This window comes from Guillardia theta (assembly GCF_000315625.1).
Source record: "Guillardia theta CCMP2712 unplaced genomic scaffold GUITHscaffold_48, whole genome shotgun sequence".
NCBI lineage: Eukaryota > Cryptophyceae > Pyrenomonadales > Geminigeraceae > Guillardia > Guillardia theta.
The window spans coordinates 366,261-383,348 of record NW_005434626.1 but is presented as its reverse complement, the minus strand read 5'-3'; the positions used below and the strand labels follow the sequence as shown (position 1 = coordinate 383,348).

The 17,088-nt window shown below is 51.2% G+C and overlaps 5 protein-coding genes across 5 annotated transcripts; 3 read left to right on the top strand and 2 right to left on the bottom strand.

Moving 5' to 3' along the window:
* Positions 1-1,505: 1,505 nt before the first annotated feature.
* Positions 1,506-1,785, top strand: GUITHDRAFT_110901 (hypothetical protein; the record flags this gene model as incomplete). Its single annotated transcript, XM_005830097.1, has 2 exons — positions 1,506-1,541; positions 1,597-1,785. 2 exons carry the CDS (start codon positions 1,506-1,508, stop codon positions 1,783-1,785), a joined length of 225 nt encoding a protein of 74 aa, XP_005830154.1.
* An 868-nt stretch (positions 1,786-2,653) lies between these two features.
* On the bottom strand, positions 2,654-3,250 carry GUITHDRAFT_57789 (hypothetical protein; the record flags this gene model as incomplete). Its single annotated transcript, XM_005830096.1, has 3 exons — positions 2,654-2,745; positions 2,788-2,966; positions 3,135-3,250. Coding segments are annotated over 3 exons (387 nt in total), but the record flags the coding sequence as incomplete, so codon positions are not given.
* A 2,404-nt stretch (positions 3,251-5,654) lies between these two features.
* Positions 5,655-8,117, top strand: GUITHDRAFT_140741 (hypothetical protein; the record flags this gene model as incomplete). The annotated part of the gene is made up of 18 exons (XM_005830095.1): positions 5,655-5,813; positions 5,861-5,894; positions 5,939-6,003; positions 6,051-6,122; positions 6,172-6,281; positions 6,326-6,375; positions 6,452-6,532; positions 6,581-6,621; positions 6,678-6,788; positions 6,816-6,902; positions 7,043-7,084; positions 7,163-7,249; positions 7,298-7,351; positions 7,400-7,471; positions 7,526-7,573; positions 7,620-7,685; positions 7,871-7,965; positions 8,015-8,117. 18 exons carry the CDS (start codon positions 5,655-5,657, stop codon positions 8,115-8,117), a joined length of 1,377 nt encoding a protein of 458 aa, XP_005830152.1.
* A 516-nt stretch (positions 8,118-8,633) lies between these two features.
* Positions 8,634-9,084, bottom strand: GUITHDRAFT_153373 (hypothetical protein; the record flags this gene model as incomplete). Its single annotated transcript, XM_005830094.1, has 2 exons — positions 8,634-8,800; positions 8,852-9,084. Coding segments are annotated over 2 exons (382 nt in total), but the record flags the coding sequence as incomplete, so codon positions are not given.
* Positions 9,085-13,869: 4,785 nt separating this feature from the next.
* GUITHDRAFT_110897 (hypothetical protein) lies at positions 13,870-16,005 on the top strand (the record flags this gene model as incomplete). The annotated part of the gene is made up of 2 exons (XM_005830093.1): positions 13,870-13,900; positions 13,949-16,005. The coding sequence occupies 2 exons, from the start codon at positions 13,870-13,872 to the stop codon at positions 16,003-16,005; spliced, it is 2,088 nt and encodes a 695-aa protein (XP_005830150.1).
* Between the last annotated feature and the right edge of the window lie 1,083 nt (positions 16,006-17,088).

The window sequence follows — 17,088 nt, the reverse complement described above, 5'->3', positions numbered from 1 at the left end:
AGGGAGAGGAAGAAAGGCAGGATGATGATGTTGAGGAAGAGGAGGAAGAGGATGAGGAGGAGATGAGCTGGAGGAGCTTGCTGGGGAAGTACTGTGAGGATTTACCATTGGTTTTGAAACCGCACAACCTTGACATTGGAAGCAACATCTTGGAGGAGAGGAAGAGAAAGCTGAAGGTAAGAGAAGGATCGTGCCTGTTGTGAAGAGCCGATGCTGACGCAAGTTGGTGTGATGGCAGGCCGATCTGCCTGAGGACGCGTCAAGCGCGAGACTGCACATGGCCAAGTGTCTTGTGATGGTAGAGTGCAAGATCTTAGAGGTTGGCTTGAGGGGCCTCAACGGTTTGAAATGAATGATGCCATGTAGACCATCTATCATGGCACGGTATGATTACAGTGTCGGATGAACTTTCCAATGTGCGGCAACTCCGATGATGAAGTACTCCGTAGTGACTATCATTGAACTAGTACAAAGACCGGTGAAATCCTGCCGGGCGGCCATGATTGAACTGACTCACTGAGTCAGTCACTGAGTGAGTTGCTGGCCCGGGCGCAGCCCGGCCGCTGAGTCCCTGAATAACTCAAGCCTTGAAGTCCGCCTCAACTTTGGGCATAGCAGCAGCACAGGGCAAATTGATCACACCATTTGGATTTTTAGTTTACCCACCGTACCAATTTGGAGCCGTACAAAATTTGTAAGTAAAGCGGAATTTGTATATCAAAAAATAGAGTCACTTCTCACAGTACAAAATGAAAAATATTTTTATAGGCTGACTCTTCAGGTTGGCTCTTGGTGGAATAGACGCGAAGAATGGCGCGAGAAGGGAGTGCGAGGAAGGGTGTCTCGCGATGATGCGAGCGCAAGAAGTAGAATGAGACGATCCTAGACAAGAAGATGAATGCTGTGCTGGCATAAGAGGGAAGTAGACAACAAGACAGGATGGTTTGGTAGGTATCGACTCCTTGAACAAGGCATATGTTATTGCCGCGTTCTTGTCTAGGGCGATAAAAGCCCTGTGACCGAACTTGTTCTTCTTGACATTCATCCGATGCCAAAGTACTTGTTATCTTAGGCATGAATGTTGTTGTCATTGCGCTGCTGGATGGATTGTGATGTTTCTAGACTCCGTCCCATGTTGTGTGTCGTGAAGGAGTGCACGAAAAACAGAATATGGTTGTTTCATGATCCAATGTGTGCAACACAGTAATACCACATGAAATCTTTACATGAATATTCTGCTGTCTCAAATATTATATCACTGGCATATCTTGGTGTCGATTTCGATGATGTGCATCCCACGTGCCTCTTCGGTCTTGGAAAAGATTTTTCTCGTTAGATTGGGATTGCCCTGCATTTTTCAATGATTTTCTGTTTCATGCCTGGTATGAAGATCACTACTTCAAGATATTGTAGCTATTCATGTTCTCTGTGTTAGTCCAATGCATTCTTCAGATGGTGGGTCCGCACGATGGTGACGTGGATATCTTGGCTTAGCTTGCAATGGAATGGGATTACGTGTTGCGATCTTCGTAGAAGAAATAGTAGAAGACAACAACTCTGAACTTCATGACGACTCGATCTGATATCAACTGGCAGGCGATGCTTGAGCAACTCTACGGAAAGCACGCGGCTGCGTTGTACGCTCAGGCGGCAGACTTCAACAAGACTGCTCGCTTCTACTACATGAAGGCTCAGGACGCCTACTACCTCGCCAACGCTCAGGCCTCGTACGATGACTGGCGCCGCGCTCGTCGTCAGTGGGACTACTTCTACCGCAGGAAGTAAACGGACTAGTCCGTGCGGTGCCACGAGAAAACCTCCGGCATACATCGCAGATGTCGGGGGTTGTTGTTTCGTGCGTAACGGGAGATATCGCAAACTGAAATTTTAACTTTGCTCTCGTTCTTATTACTTGGGTGTGTAAGCAATTTCTTGGAGAATTTAGAATCAGCGGTAAATGAATCTACTAGATTTCAAATGTTGTCTCACACTCATTCACACGCTTGTTCTCATCGTTGCCTCATCTGAGGCGGGGGATCGGGTTGGGTCCTGAGCCTCCAAACTCTGAGAGATGATCGCGCAACTGCAATGAGCGTCAAAGTGCGTGAGTTCTCGCTTCTTCCACTACCTTGTTGATGAGCCCGGGGCTCTGAAGGATGTCTTGTAGCTGTAACAGGTCAAGATCAGCCATGTGAACATTGAACTTCACCTTCATGGAGAGCAACGATGATGATCCGTCGTCACCTGCTCAATATTGTGAGTTCACGATTCCACTAGCAGCAAGACAAGCACGAGAACCATTCTCTTTCGCCTGTTCCAAATCAGTCAGACTCCTTCAAAAATTGAAACTTTCAGACCCTCAGAGCCGGAGGAGGTGCTCGCTTCACTTCAGCCTTAGACATGTCCTCCGCAAAGTTCTGCATGTTTGCTACGCTCGTGAAGACTTGCTGCATGCCCCGTGAACGAGCAGCAAAGGAACAGCGAAGCATTACCCGCAGCGCGCTATAGGTATCCTCCAATTTGTCATTGACGAGAAAGCCGTCGAACAGGGAGCTCCCACACTTCTCTGCCTCATCCAAATCCTCGGCAGCCTACGGAGACTCAGAGCAGAAACGAGGAGGAAGGGGACCTTTGCCTGCTTCAGCGAGTCACGAATTTCCGTCTCCTCCACCCCTGAAGCCTTCAGCCGATCGGAGAGCACTTGGAGGGAGGGTGGGGTTATCCACACTATCTTACACTTGTAGCCTGAGGAGCGTCAAGTTTGCGCGGCTCGAGATCTGACAGCACCTGAAGACTTGAGCTGCTGGACTCCTGCAAGGTCCAGGTGGATGACAGCAACTTTCCCAGCATTCCTGATCATGTTGACAGCATCGACAGAAGTGCCGTAGAGATCCCCGTCGACCTCCACGATCTCCAGGAAGAAGCCGTCTTTCGCTTGCCTCTCCATTCGCTCACGGTCTGACAGCCTTCGCGTCAGTAACGGCAATCATGGAGCAGAGCAGAGCAGAGCAGAGCAGAGCAGAGCAGAGCAGAGCAGAGCAGAGCAGAGCAGAGCAGAGCAGAGCAGAGCAGAGCAGAGCAGAGCAGAGCAGAGCAGAGCAGAGCAGAGCAGAGCAGAGCTTTCACCTGAGAACCAGAACTGAACACCGTCCTTCTCCTCCTCCTGCGGAGCCCTTGAGGTGTGACTGACAGGGATCGCCATGCGCTCAGGGAACTCGTCAAACAGCTTCGCGATGAGAGTTGCTTTCCCCTGCTCGAGCCGAGTCACCCAATTCAATCAAGGTGAGACTCAACCACAGACCACTCCTGCTGGTCCGGCCAGAACAAGGGGGAGAGGGAGAACGTTGTCGTGAACAGACTCCATCACTTCCGAGAGCCGCTGAGCTTGATCCTGATACCAAGTAACAACCAAGTCACCACTCGAGAAATCATGTAGCAAGGAACCTTTATCTTCATCACGGCACAGGCTCGTTCGAACCTCTTGAGCACAACGCTCAATTCCCTCTCCTTGGCCTTGTAAAGAGCTTCGGCTTCCTTCAGCGTTTGCATCGCCCTACTCTGCTGTGAGCGGGAACACAACAATCCACACGCACTCACGTTTTCTCCTCAAAATCAGCATTTTCAACCTCCCTCTCGTGTTGCAGGATTTCTTCCCTACAGCGTTGGTCAGATGGGGTGTTGGAACGAACAATTGAGGGATTCAAGGTTGAGAGGAGGGGGGCGAAGATGGGAAGGGGGGGAGGAGAGGAGAAGAGGAGGAGAGGAGAGGAGAGGAGAGGAGAGGAGAAGAGGAGGAGAGGAGAGGAGAGGAGAGGAGAGGAGGAGGAGAGGAGAGGAGAGGAGAGCTCTCGTGAACAATGGTGTACGGGAGGGAGGAGGGAAAGAGAGATCGAAGGAGGAGGGAAAGAGGACACAAGAATGCAAGTAAGGTTATGGGTGCCATGGCTGCGTGCAAGGAGTTCACTGACTTCTTTTGTTTCAGCGCCTCTCTCAGCTGTGCGACTCGATCCTCCTCTGCTTCCTTGTCCTTGGAGAGCTGGGAGATGGCACGCTCTGCCGCAGTCAAGTCGACTTGCTCGCCTCCAAACAACCATGACATCCTGCATGAGCAAGTCAACCGCCGGTTCACTGACTCCTCCAAGATGGGTTGTGCTTCGAAAGGATCCAAAGGATTCTCCCGCTCAAAGGCTTGATGTCGAGGAAGTCATTGTAGATTGTTGGAATGTTTGATGGGATAACATCCAAGGCCGATATGGGGAGGTTGTTGGAGAATTTATGATGAGGATCAAGTTGATAAGGGCATTTTTGGTCAAAAAGGAGGGACATGGAAGGGAAAACAAGGATTGTGCTGGAAGAAAAGGAGGAGGGAGGGAGAGGAGAGGAGACGGAGGGAGAGGAGACGGAGGGAGACGAGAGGAGACGGAGGGAGAGGAGACGGAGGGAGAGGAGACGGAGGGAGACGAGAAGGAGGGAGACGAGAAGGAGGGAGACGAGAAGGAGGGAGACGAGAAGGAGGGAGAGGAGAAGGAGGGAGAGGAGATTAGAACAGCAAGCTCCTGCTGGGATGATGTCAGAGACAAAATTCTCCCTCATCCCCGCTATGACCCAGAAACCGGTGCCGGGCCGGGCCGGGCCGGGCAGCGGCAACTGAGCTGCACTGAGGGTAACACAGCGGCCGACTGAAGAGGGGTGGGTCGCATGGATCACCCCACCCCCTGAAATCCTCTCTGAACCCCTGAGACAACTCTGAGTACCCCTGATAAATACCGACTTAGTACCCTATCAGTTTATACATCAATCCCAGAACCCCTCATTTTTGTCTCACCCCCAACTAATAAATTTTTTCAACATTACTCCAGCCCACCCCCTTATTCCTCACTCACAAACTCTGAACATGGTCTACTACCCCACTTTCCCCCTATTTGACCCCTGGAAAATCATCTACTACCCTACCCCCTGATCTATTCGGCAAAAATATTACCCCCACCCCCCAATTCTCTGACAACCCCAACATTCTTTCACAACCCCTACCTTCCTCTACTGAATGAGCGTATACACTACCCCTACTGAATGTACCCTACCCATGATATTCCATAGAAAGGACCCCTACCCGTCACGTTGAAGATCCGCCTCAGAGCGATCCGGCTAGAGGAATGCAGCGGCGATGGTGTGGGAGGGAGAACGAGGAGAAGGGGATGCAGATGAGCCAAGAGAAGGAAAGAAAGAGACGACAAGATTGATGCAATCTAGAAGGGAATAGATGGAAACTTTGATGATTTGCCATCTTGATCTTGACAAGTCGAACTGATGCGTGTAGCTTGCCCGAAGATAACAAGCGTTTTGTGTGGATACAATGAGGATCAAGAGTATTAGTAACATGCAAGACATTATAGTGCCTAGACATATGATAGATTCTTGTGTTTGCGAATTCAACCCGTGATGATGCTTATCAGCTACAAATTGCACGAAATGTTGATTGATTGCTTTTGCTTTCACCCAACAGAGAAATGCCGAAACCACGAGGACGACAGGGCATGAAGGAGCAGCTTTTACCTAAAAACCGAGATCAAGGTCCTAATCTCCCAAAGCTACACCTCCACTTGGAAATCTTATTGTGAGCTTCGCAGAGACAGAGCAGCCTACATCTCAGGAGCATGGTGGAGGCGAATCGCGTGGAGGAGTTGGCCACGAGCACGGCCACAGCCACGAGCACGGCCACAGCCACGAGCACGGCCACAGCCATGAGCACGGCCACAGCCAAGAGCACGGCCACAGCCAAGAGCACAGCCACAGCCATGGCCATGCACACTCTGGTGCCATGTCGCGAGCCTTGGGCGACGAGGTGCATTGTGTGGACCAGGACGGCATGGTCAATGCGCCCGAAGTAGCTCTCGGTATGCATTGCTCAGTCAATGTAAGATTGCTGACTCTCTTTCAGTGCTCAACCCAAAGAGGAGAAGAGATCTTGAGAACGATCTGGGTTCAACCTGGAAGCTCAAGATGGTAGAGAGGAGATGTTCCAATGCATTGTATGTGATCATCCGATGCAGGCCTCTGAGAAGTCATCGAGGAAGTTCCTGACGATGTTGGTGCTGTCGACCTGTTATCTCGTAGCTGAGATGGTACTGTGCTGCATGTGCTATTGAGTGCGGCTAACTTTCTCCACGCAAGGTTTTTGGGGTCCTGAGTGGATCTCTTGCCTTGCTTGCCGACGCTTTTCACATGCTCACTGATGTTGTTGCCATCTTGTGTGGGTATTGGGTCGCGAAAGTCTCAACAAGGTGATCTGTTTCCACTCTCCTTGTTTTTGTAATGAATTCCCTAGGTCGAGAACCAACGACATGTCTTTTGGATGGAAGCGAGCAGAGATTGTTGGTTAGACACGTTCAATCTCGTCATGCTGCACGTGTTGCGGATACCTGTCTTTCTCCTCACCATATACCTCTGGCAGGGGCGCTAGCAAACGGATGCTTCCTCTTGGCTGTCTGCTTTACAATTTCGCTTGAGGCCATTGAGAAATTGTTTGGATTAGGTGATGCTGGAGGAGAAGGGGTAGATGCCTCTGATTGCTAGATTGCAGGAAGAGAAAATTCAGAAGATCTTGAAAACAATGCGGATCAAGTAAGTGATAGTCAGATCGTCTTGATTGAGCTCACTGCTGTGCTCCGCTCCGTCAGATCATCGTTGTTGGAACTGTCGGCTTGTTGATCAATTTGCTGGGAATGTGCGTGTTTGGAGGCCACGGCCACAGCCATGGCGGTAAACTCCTCGATTTGCCGAGGCTTCAGGTGGAAGAATGATGGCTTAATGTGCAGGAGGAGGAGGACACAACCACGTTCATAGCCATGGGCACAGTCATGGCAACAAGTCGAGCAAAGTTCATGGACACTCGCATGGCAGCGGTGAAGAGTGAGGGGAGGTTGGCAGGAGCTGAAAAGATTCTTCAAGGCGATGTCCACATGCATGCCCATGGCAGTTCTGACTCAGATGGTGATGATATTCAACGCAAGATCATGTCTTATTTCTTGCTCCTCTTCTGCAGACTCTGTCAACCACGATCATCATTCTTCAGATGCGAATTCTGGTGAAGGACATGCGCACGAAGGCCATTCGGTTATGAGGAGGAAGAAAAGTGTGGAGGAGGGTGTGACACAACCTTCAGAACATGAACGAGTGGAGCATGTACCTGCATGTCATGGGAGACGCGCTGGGCTCAGCGATTGTCATCCTGAACGCAAGTTTGATCAAAGTAAGTCTGTGTTCGGCAGTTTTCGTGCTCCTGACCAGTTGTCTGCAGTATGCCAAATCATGGGGAGATTACAGATTCATGGCAGACCCGATCACGAGCTTGGTCGACCCGTCTCTCTTCTAGATCCTCCTCCTCATACCGGCATTGCAGGTAATGGTGGCGATCATATTGGTCCAAACCATCCCGCTGGTGAAAGATACGGCCTTGATCCTCATGGAGACGGTGAGCCAACGGATCGAGTCGTGGACATGTCGTTGCTGATGACACTCGCTTCAGGCACCTTCCCTCATAAGCGAGGAGATTCAAGACGTGGACTCGCTGCATGTACTTGCGTCTTCTGGTCGCCTCCTCTGCCTCATCGCTGTTGCAGGAATCTCTCTCACGCGTTGAGGGCGTCCTCGAGGTCCATGAGCTTCACATCTGGCGGCTCAATCAGGTGACTAGAAGAGAGATGGAAGCGAAAGAGGAGGATGGGATGATATGAAGGAGAGGACGGAAAGGAGGAGGGCGGGGGACGGAGGAAAGGGGGGGGGATGGACAGGAGGGAGGATGTTGTGTGTGTGTGTGTGTGGAGGAGGGGGGGGGAGACAAGCTTGTCCAGGCATTGAGCGTTGCTGGCAGAGCACTGCTCTCTGCACCGTCCACGTCGTGATGCAAACGACATCCACCCATGAGGTGACGGCGACTGTTGACAGAATCAAGCAGCTGCTTCACAGGTGAGCTTGTGCTGGGCTCTTACGGCGGGGCTCTGACGTGTTATCCAAGTAACAACATCCACTCGAGTACTATCCAGACCGAAATCATCTCCATGTGCGAGAGTGCAGCCGATTGCTCGCACCTTCCCTCCTCCTCGGGTTGTGCAAGGTGACATGTCACTGGCACTTGTGATGGGAATGAAAGTGATGTTTGTTTCAGGGTTGAGCATCTGTCCAAGAATCTTTCCAACTGCGCTGACCTCGGTTGACTAGTATTCTTGTCGCAAATCCCTCAACTCATTTTCCTGTGCAGTGTGTGATGACAACCAGTGTCTGACCAACTCTTGCTGCAACATCACGGATCAGGTTTGCCTTGTCCTACCCTTCTTTTTCCAGCTGACTGTGTTGGTCAGAATGCTGCTGGCAAGTGATGACAGAACTGATCTCGTCTCGTAAAGGAGCACTTCGTTGAGCCGTGATGGGAAGTATGTACCAAGCTCTCTACGGTGTCATCATCTTTATACCGAAGACCTCTCTACCTCAATCTTTCTCCCAAACAAATCTTTGGGACAAGATTGGACCAAAGTTGACGCCATTTTCCAGAGCTTGTTTACCGAATCACTAAAATTACACTTCCAAACAACAACAAAAGAATGCTCCCACAGGGCTTTCACACAAAAACAGCTAAAGAAAAATCATGACCATCACTAGATGATCAGATGCGCTGCGTGCCCGAACCATAGCCTTTGCGCCCACAACAGTCTGCCAGGTTGCACCTTGATCTGCACGCCGGAGTTGAACAGCTTGAGAAGATCTCCTGTGTCAAACTTCCCGTGCACAACAAAGAGCCCATTGCCTGCAACATCATGTCAAACGAATCAAAAGGCTGAAAACTGATTTGACTCACCACTGATCTCTGTCCCAGTGCCGATATCCACATCACCCGTTACCTCCACCGTCCCGTCGATGACCAGATTCACATTTTCAAAACGCAAAGATCCGTCCACGAGCAGCTTCCCTGCTGAGGGTACTTCCAAGTGCACTGGCTTGTCCTGCTCGCCTGCAACCTCCAGGGAGGTGACGGCATGGTCTCGGTCGATGTAGACGAAGCCTGAGCGGATCCTCACGGCATCTTGCATTGAAGGCACCCTCATGGTGTTCCAAGAAGTCTCGTCGCTCCAGTTTCCCTTCCTTCCGACATCGATCCACGTGATCCGGTCATCGGCTTCCGACCAGCATCCCCCCAAGACGAGCACAAGAAACACGACTAGAAATCTCAACGACATGCTTTCTGTGTCCACACGGCGACTTTCTTAATGATCTAGAGCAGTTAAAGAATTGCAGAGAGCAAGTCTACTTCATCGTCCTCTGGGTAACCCTGTTGCGTCCCTGCCGTCGCCACGCTCCCTACTCACTTCCGCAGGCGTAGCAGGACGAGCCTGAGAGCTGAATGATGAGATGAGAGGGAGAAAGGGACCAACAGAGGGGAGAGGGAGAGAGCAGGAGATCTTGTATGGATGGAAGTGAAGGAAGAGGAGGAGGTAGCGGAGCAGCGGGCAGGAGACGAGCGAGTCTGATGAGATGGCGTGGATTGGGGGCGGGAGACAGATGGCGGGAAGCATCGAATTTGAGGGGGTGGGGTGATCAGACTAGGGGGTACTCACAGAATACTAGGGGTACTTTTCTGTAACTGGAGATCAGAAAAGCAGGGTGTATACAAAATATTGAGGGTAGGGGTAGGCAACTTATCCCTGGTCATACCGGAAGTGTGGGATAAAATGTTCTCTCCGGGAGGTGGGGGTCCTGAATTCGGAGGTTTCGGTGGGGTACTCTTGGTGAAAAGGGTGGGTACTTTCATAGGACATGCCCGGTGGGTAGTCAAGATGTTGCATGGCAATGGGTTGTGTTACGGTCTGTAACCCTAGGGTGCGGAAGGCGATATTCAGTATGGTGGGGTAGGCGGGTTTAATTTGTAGAAAGTGAGATATGATAGCATATGGAAAATGAATTGGAGGTCAATTGGACTTTAATTGAGGTAAGAGGTATACCCTGGTATATGAAGCGTCATGGCTGAAATTGGTGGGTTGTAGTCACCCTGCGACTTTTGTTGAGACTGGGACGGACTAGGGGTGGTGGGGTGAAACGACCTGGGTAGTCTGTCGAGCTCGATTTGTATCTGGGCGGTAGGGTGCTAAATGACTGCCGGGGGTACAGGAATGGGTTGGGGTGGGTGGAGGAGATGAAAGGGGTGCTAATCCCAAGGGTGGGTATTCAATATCTTTTATAAATATAAAACAACATATTAAATGCAGAATGAAACACACCCCTATTTATCAAATATAACATAGGGGTACTATGGTGAGTTGCGATCACAGGCTGTAAAGATGTTTGTAGGTCGTAGATGAAACTACGAAAGAGTTATTAATTCGGTTTAATTGCTGGTTGAAAAAGAGTCTTCTCGGGATGATGAATAAAAAGTATTCTATACCATACTGATCGACCAGCAACGGGTGGCAGCCCATCCGACCCCTGCTCACCCCACCCCTCTCTTTTCCAACATTATCTACTTGTTTACTAGGGGTGAAAGAAGATTGATATATATAATATATTTATGTCTCATAATGTTTTTTTTAGGGCTCCTCCGAGGCTCTCCAAAAGATGTCAGGCCACTGCCAGTGGCCTCGGCACTCCGAGGCTCCGAGGAGTTCCGGCCGGGCCCGGCCGCCGGTCGGGCGCCGGGCCGGGCGCTCCAACGCCCGGGCCTCGACCGGCGGCGGCGCCGTTCACAGGGCCGTCAGTTCAACGGTTGAAAGGACCGTACCGTACTGGCTATCGTCGGGACGGTCGGACCGTCGCACTGGCACTCGGGCCCGTCGGACTCCTCTCGCCGGGAGGCGGCTCGCCGCACCGGCGCCGGGGCCGGGCCGCACCGCCCGGCCCGGCGGGCCGCCGGGTCACCGGGTCTCGCCGCGCCCGGCCCGGGACCGACAGTCCGGCAGGCTCGGCGAGGCTCAGGCTCCGCCGCGCAGGGCCGAGGCGGATACCGTGGAGTATCATGGCATATGGCACCGGGCACTGCCGCGCGCGGCAGCCCGGCACCCGGCTGTCCCGGCCCGGGCCGCTGGGCGCCGGAAGCCTTGACTCTGTGAAGCCACAACACTGTGACAAAGGCTTCTGGCCGCGGGCAGCTGAGATGGGACAATCACACGGGGGCTTTGGGGCCGGCGGCGGATGATTGATGCTGCCACTGTGACCGCACTGCATCAGTGAGTGCTGCTGTTCGGAGAATTTGAGCGCTGTTCAAACGCACAGGCGATGAACAGAAGGCTCAGTCTCCAAGATCCTTATACTCGTGTGACAACTCAAAATCCTGCCTACAGCTCTCAACCGGACATCTTCCTGCAATCAGGCCTCGGTCCCTGATCCTCTTCAGGATCTTCCCCCGGTTCTTCACCCTCCTCCCTCCTGCCGCAGGAGGTCGAGGAAGCCGGGATCGGATTCATCGTCCTCGTCGGAGGGCCCCGAGGGCCCTCAGATCGTCGGGAAAGGCCCGCGAGCAGGGCAAGGTAGGAGGTGGGAGATAGGAAGTGTAATCGTCGTGTGCGACGACGAGAGCATTCGGGAGAGGTCGAGGAGCTGCATTTGGAGTAGAGGCTGGCAGGGGGGAAGGGGAGGGACACGAAGGCGGGGTCAGCGGCGGAGTCGAGGCCGTACGGGAGGAAGTCCATGAGGGGGAAGCCTTGAAGGAAAGAGGGAGCTCATGGCAGGAGTTGGAAGGGGTTGATGGGTAGAGGGAGGGGAGAGGGGCAGTACTTCTGCAGTATCTGTCCCGCGGGGACTTATCGTGAGCAGCGCTGCAACCTGTTCCCGGCATGCTATGCCTGTCCTGGAAATTCCACCAGCGCACTGAGCGGGGAGTACATCGGTTGCAGACTGCTTCTGCGATGATGGGTTCGAGGGTACGGTATCCGTGTCACGGTGTAAACAGCGTGTGCACCCCTTGCCAACTGGGGTACTATGCCTCCGCTGCCACGTCACGCACAAGTGTACTGCCTGTCCCGATCCGTTTATGAGCACACGAGTCGGGGTATGCTGGCATTGCTTCTGCACACTGTAATCGGCCATATGTGTAGACGTCCACCTTTCCGAACTCAAGCATAGTGAATGATGATGACATTGTTTTGGTCATCATGCTCGCCGTGATGGGAAACTTCCACAGGAGGAGGGTCACCAATGCGGATGTCTATGACGACGTACAGGTCGTCTTTGATCCATTGGATGGGAAATTTGTCATCCTTCAGAGTCTAAGGGATACGGAGATGACGGTCTTTAAAGCCTTCCTTGTAGTATCAGTGGCAGGACTCCTTTTCTTCTTTATGATGAATAAGGACGAGAAGAAGAAGAAGCTTGAAGAGGAATCGAATATGAACCTGGAAGCCTTGTTTGGCCGAGCAGTAACGCCATTGCATCCAACCTTGTTTCTTCAAGACGAATTATTGCAATCGATCCTGGTCGCAATGTACTGATATGCGGTATCAAGCAAATACATGGTCAAGAAAAACCAAAACAGTACCGATATACGCGAAGGGAGTACTATCACGAGTTTCATATTACTCAGAATAACGCCAAGTTAGAAAACTGGAGACAAGGCATAACAGAAGAATCAAACGATATGGCACGAGTGTCAGCAAAAACGTCTCGGCTGGATCACTATGAAACATACATGAACACCGTGGTGATTCAATTAGTTTTTTATGGACTGAAAAAGAAAAGCAAACCGGAGCAAACAAAGGAGGACGAGGATAAATCAAACAAGACCGCCTCAATGAAACACTGAAAAACGGAGGAGGCAGCGAAAACCGCTACTCCAACCACGCAAGCGACAGCAGGCACGACAAGCAGGGGAACAAGGATCAGTACATAGATTCAATTCCCAAACTAGCTATTCTTATTATTAGAGGCTTAATTTTGAGTAAAATGTCAGCAAATATAGTCAAAAAGATTTTAGTTTTAAAACATGAATTTTCGCTCAGTCCAATTTATAGTTTGAACTATAAACTTGACAGAAAAAAAATGTGTAACACATTGAATCCTACCTAGATCCCATTAGCTGTACAGGAAAAGTATTGAACCTACTTCGAATCCTACAAATCCCGGTACAATGCTGGGTACAATACTGCTGAGACTCACCATAAAGTGTCGGGGGAGGGGGGAAGGGAGGGGGGAAAGGAGGGGGGAAGGGAGGAGGGAGGGAGGGGGGAAGGGAGGGGGGAAGGGAGGTAGGGACGGTAGGGAAGGGAGCAACAGAAACAGATTCAGAGCGAGCAGCAGAGCGAGCGAGGGTGTATGTGTGTAAATGGGGGGGGGGGGATGCAGCAGATAGAATACAGGTAACCTTCATGTCAAACAAGCCTTCCCGTCAAGCCTAAATTTGCTCTTTACCAGCAGAAGGGGGAGTGCGTCGTGGGTTCCATGTCGCTCGTATCGCCTCTTGGATTCCTTTGGTTGAGCTCAATCATCATTTCGAGCTCAGAGGTAGACATCAACCTCAATGCTAGATAGAAGCTTCTTGAACTTGTGTTGTTCCTGCAGGGATTGTGTTTCCTTCCTGGACCCCCCCAACGGTTCGATCGCGAGCAGAGCACGGTTTGTCAGCGCTCTTGTCTTCGGATACGAGGAGGAAATGATGGTGGAGGTGAGAAGAACAGTGAGCATAACAGGCCGGCTGAAAGCACAGGAGACGAGAGCAAGATCGCAAGGGCTCAGCAGAAAGTCAGAGAGGCAGGGCTTCGGGAGGCTGAAAGCACAGGAGACAAGATCAAAATATCAAGCGCTCGCTACCATCTTGAGGATGCAAGTCTAGAAATCTCGGTAGCAACTGTCGAGAAAGATCTCAGACAAGCTTGTGAGGGCGTCGTTCATCGAATGTACGGTGAAACAGGAAACTTCTTTACAGGTGAGTCTGAACATGAGCCCCAATAACTTCTGAACGTTTGATCGGTAGCTATTCAGCGGCTTGCCAACAAAGTTGAGATGCACAGTATATTGTCGTCCCTGCGGCGATATCTTATCATTGTTCTTGATGGTGAAAACACAATGGAATCGTCAGGGGTAAGAGCGAGCCAGCTTTTCAGCGCAATGAACCCAATCGACAAACTGATGGAGACTGAAATGGAATTTACAGCTTCCACTCACTTATGTATGATTGAAGCTTGTTCTGGCAGTGGGAAGTCGCTGTGCGCTGCCGATTTCTTTGTTCGACATCCAGAAGAATGTATCTACTTCCTTTTCCGCCCTTCGAACCCAGACATGGTGCGGCTCATGTACTCTTACGTAGAAAGCATCACAGATCTCATGGCGTTGGCCATCAATACCGACCTGCGCTTGTTGGTGCAGTCTGCACCTCCTACCTCGAGTATTGAATCTGTCAGTTTGTCAGCTTTGGATGTCACAGATTTTCGACAAACGTGGTACATACTGGGAGCTCTGGGCTACTTGTGGAATGAGACGACTACAGTTGCCCCAGTTTCTGTGCAGAAAGCTAGGACATGGGAACGGCGGCTGGTTCTAATGGATGAGACCATTCCTGATGAGCAGGACTACACAGCGATCGCGAAGCTGATGCTCGTCAAGAGGGTGTTGACAACCGCAGGAATTCACTGCATTATGCTAGGGACGAATAGTGCGGCCATGAATATGGATAGGATCTCAAAGCCTGTCTACGAGCACAGTCGCCATGAAGGTCGAATGATGGTGTGCTTGACGCATCGCTCGCTTCCTAGATACCTGCTGTCGTCGAACCAGGACAAAGAAGCGATGACAAGGGTATTTGCAGAGGCACGGCTCGATGAGCTGCTGGACAACGTCAATCCATGGCTCTGCTCGCTGTTTTTGAAGTATTTGAAAAAAGAAGGGGATACCGTTCCATGCAGTTTGATGCGAACGGTCTCCAGCAAGGTCCTCGAAGAAGTGAAGCGGATCAAAAGGAACCTAATGGACGAATCTATCTATTGCATGTTTCAGATATCCGCGCACAGCCCTGTCTCTCAGTTGCACATCTCCAAAGGGTTTGCTCAGCTGAATGTGCGGCAGAGTAAACCGCCACTGCGAGGCAGCAGTGAATCTATGCTTGTTCTGACCCAAGAACAAGACGATGAGGAAATGAGAATCAAGGGCACTCGTCTCCCCGATCTGAACTCGTGTTTTCCTAGCGCCTTGCGTGACCCCATCACCGTGGCTGTTTGTGCTGGGGGAGGGCTCCCTTTCTCTCGACGATCAGCGCTCGAGGTCTTGCAGGGCATCCACAAGCAGAAGGCAGTTTGGAGTAATCCCATTAATGTGGATGCGTACAAGTCAGGTGGAGACGAGTTGAAGTCGTTTGGTGCAGTCGTCATGATGATCAGCAGCTGGTCTCCCCCTCAGGACCTTCTGAAGAATATCGCTTTTCACTGCGGTATTCAAAACGACAAGCGAAGTGTCGATGAGATTCTTGCTTCTCTCGCAAACAAAGCAAGCTTCGTGGAAATCCTGAAGACCTGCATGTCTAACTTAGCTCCTGTGCTATCGGATGAGCAGGAGAGTGCAGCTTCGCCGTTCATGGGCTTTTACATCCGAAACAGGGACAGAAAGGGCAGGGACGATGCCTTTACAGGACCAACCTGTGCAAGCGACAAACCTTTGGAGGGAGGAGTGGAGTTCAAGAATTGGAAGACACCTCTAAGTAGAAAACAGTTTTCAAAGGCGATCTCTCGCCTCTTGAGTAAGGACCTCGATGTTTATGTGTTCATGGTTCTGGAGTTATCAGAGACAATCACAGAGAGCGTCATTCAACAATATATCAGTCACAGGAAAGCTAGCTACAAGACAGAGTGGCTTGTACTGCATCTCAATCGAGAAGGCTGGAGCACCTTTTCAATTCAGAATGACGCATCAGGCACACGGTCGGTCAGTAAAATCGGAAAAGGCATCCATGAGCAAGCGGAGGTTGGTGCGGTCAAGAGAAAAGTGCTGATGATCGTGGAGGTTGGAATCGATACTCAACCATTCTGCAGCAATGAATGATCTTCAAAGAGATCAAGGCACAAGGGAAAAGTAATGAAACTGTAAGCAGCTTCAAAAGAAAGAAATAAGACGAAGAAGTGATGTTGGCCAGGGAAGAAGTATGTAGCATGTTGTATGCATTGTTCCCTGTTGTACTTGTTGGAGCTTTCAAAGTTTTAAACACTGCGAGATTTTAAACTCCTCCCCGCGGCAAGGCCTCTGCTGTCCCACCCTGTCCGAGGACGTCTTGGTTCTAGGCAAGGTCAGGCAGTTGTAGTGTTGTGTGAGTGTGTGCTGGTAAAACTCTCTTTCTCTGCTTCTCTTCTTGTGTGTGGAGGGTCAGACAGGAACAGGAGATTCACGTCCTGACTTTGAAAGCAATGCGCACAAAGGTACACACGATGAATACCCCGGCCTGACTTCTCAGAGGCCAGATGCTCTCTTAGGGAGACGTTGCTGTCACGGTTTAGTCTCGCGAGCAACGGCAGCACCACAGGAAAAAGTTGGAGTAGTCGGTGTCAGCAGGAGGAGCTCGGCCTGCAAGGGCAGAGGAGTTGGAGGAAGAGGCAATTGGAAGGAGCCGAGACATTCTGTTCCAAGGCAGTCAAGCAGCGCACTCTTTGATCACGCGACCAGATGGAACCGCAGGACTCGGAGACCGTCAGCTCCGCGGGCTTGGATGCGCATAGGAGCGCGCAAGAGCAAGAAGACTGAACGGATGTTATTGGAAGCATAACAATGGTTGTCACCGGACTTTCTGATGAAGCTGATGCCATCTCTTCGGGACATGAAGCACGGACCCAAGGAATCGATGTCTAGCTTTATCCAGAGGTACTCGGCCATGACCAATCGCCTGGTCGCCCGCGCACTGGATGAGTTAACGTTGGGCACATCCCTGATCGAGGAAACTAACGTTTGTGAACAGGGTTTCCTCAAGAATTGTTCAACCCCGCATGAATGAAGGGCTGACAGTGTCGGCGGCCTCGGGAGACGCCTCATTCTCGCATGTCTTGACTTTAGCAACTTGTTCGGCATCTCCTACGTGTCTTCCGACTCTCCATTCAAGACTCAAGCATCTCACGTAACTGCCTTGAGGGGATGTAA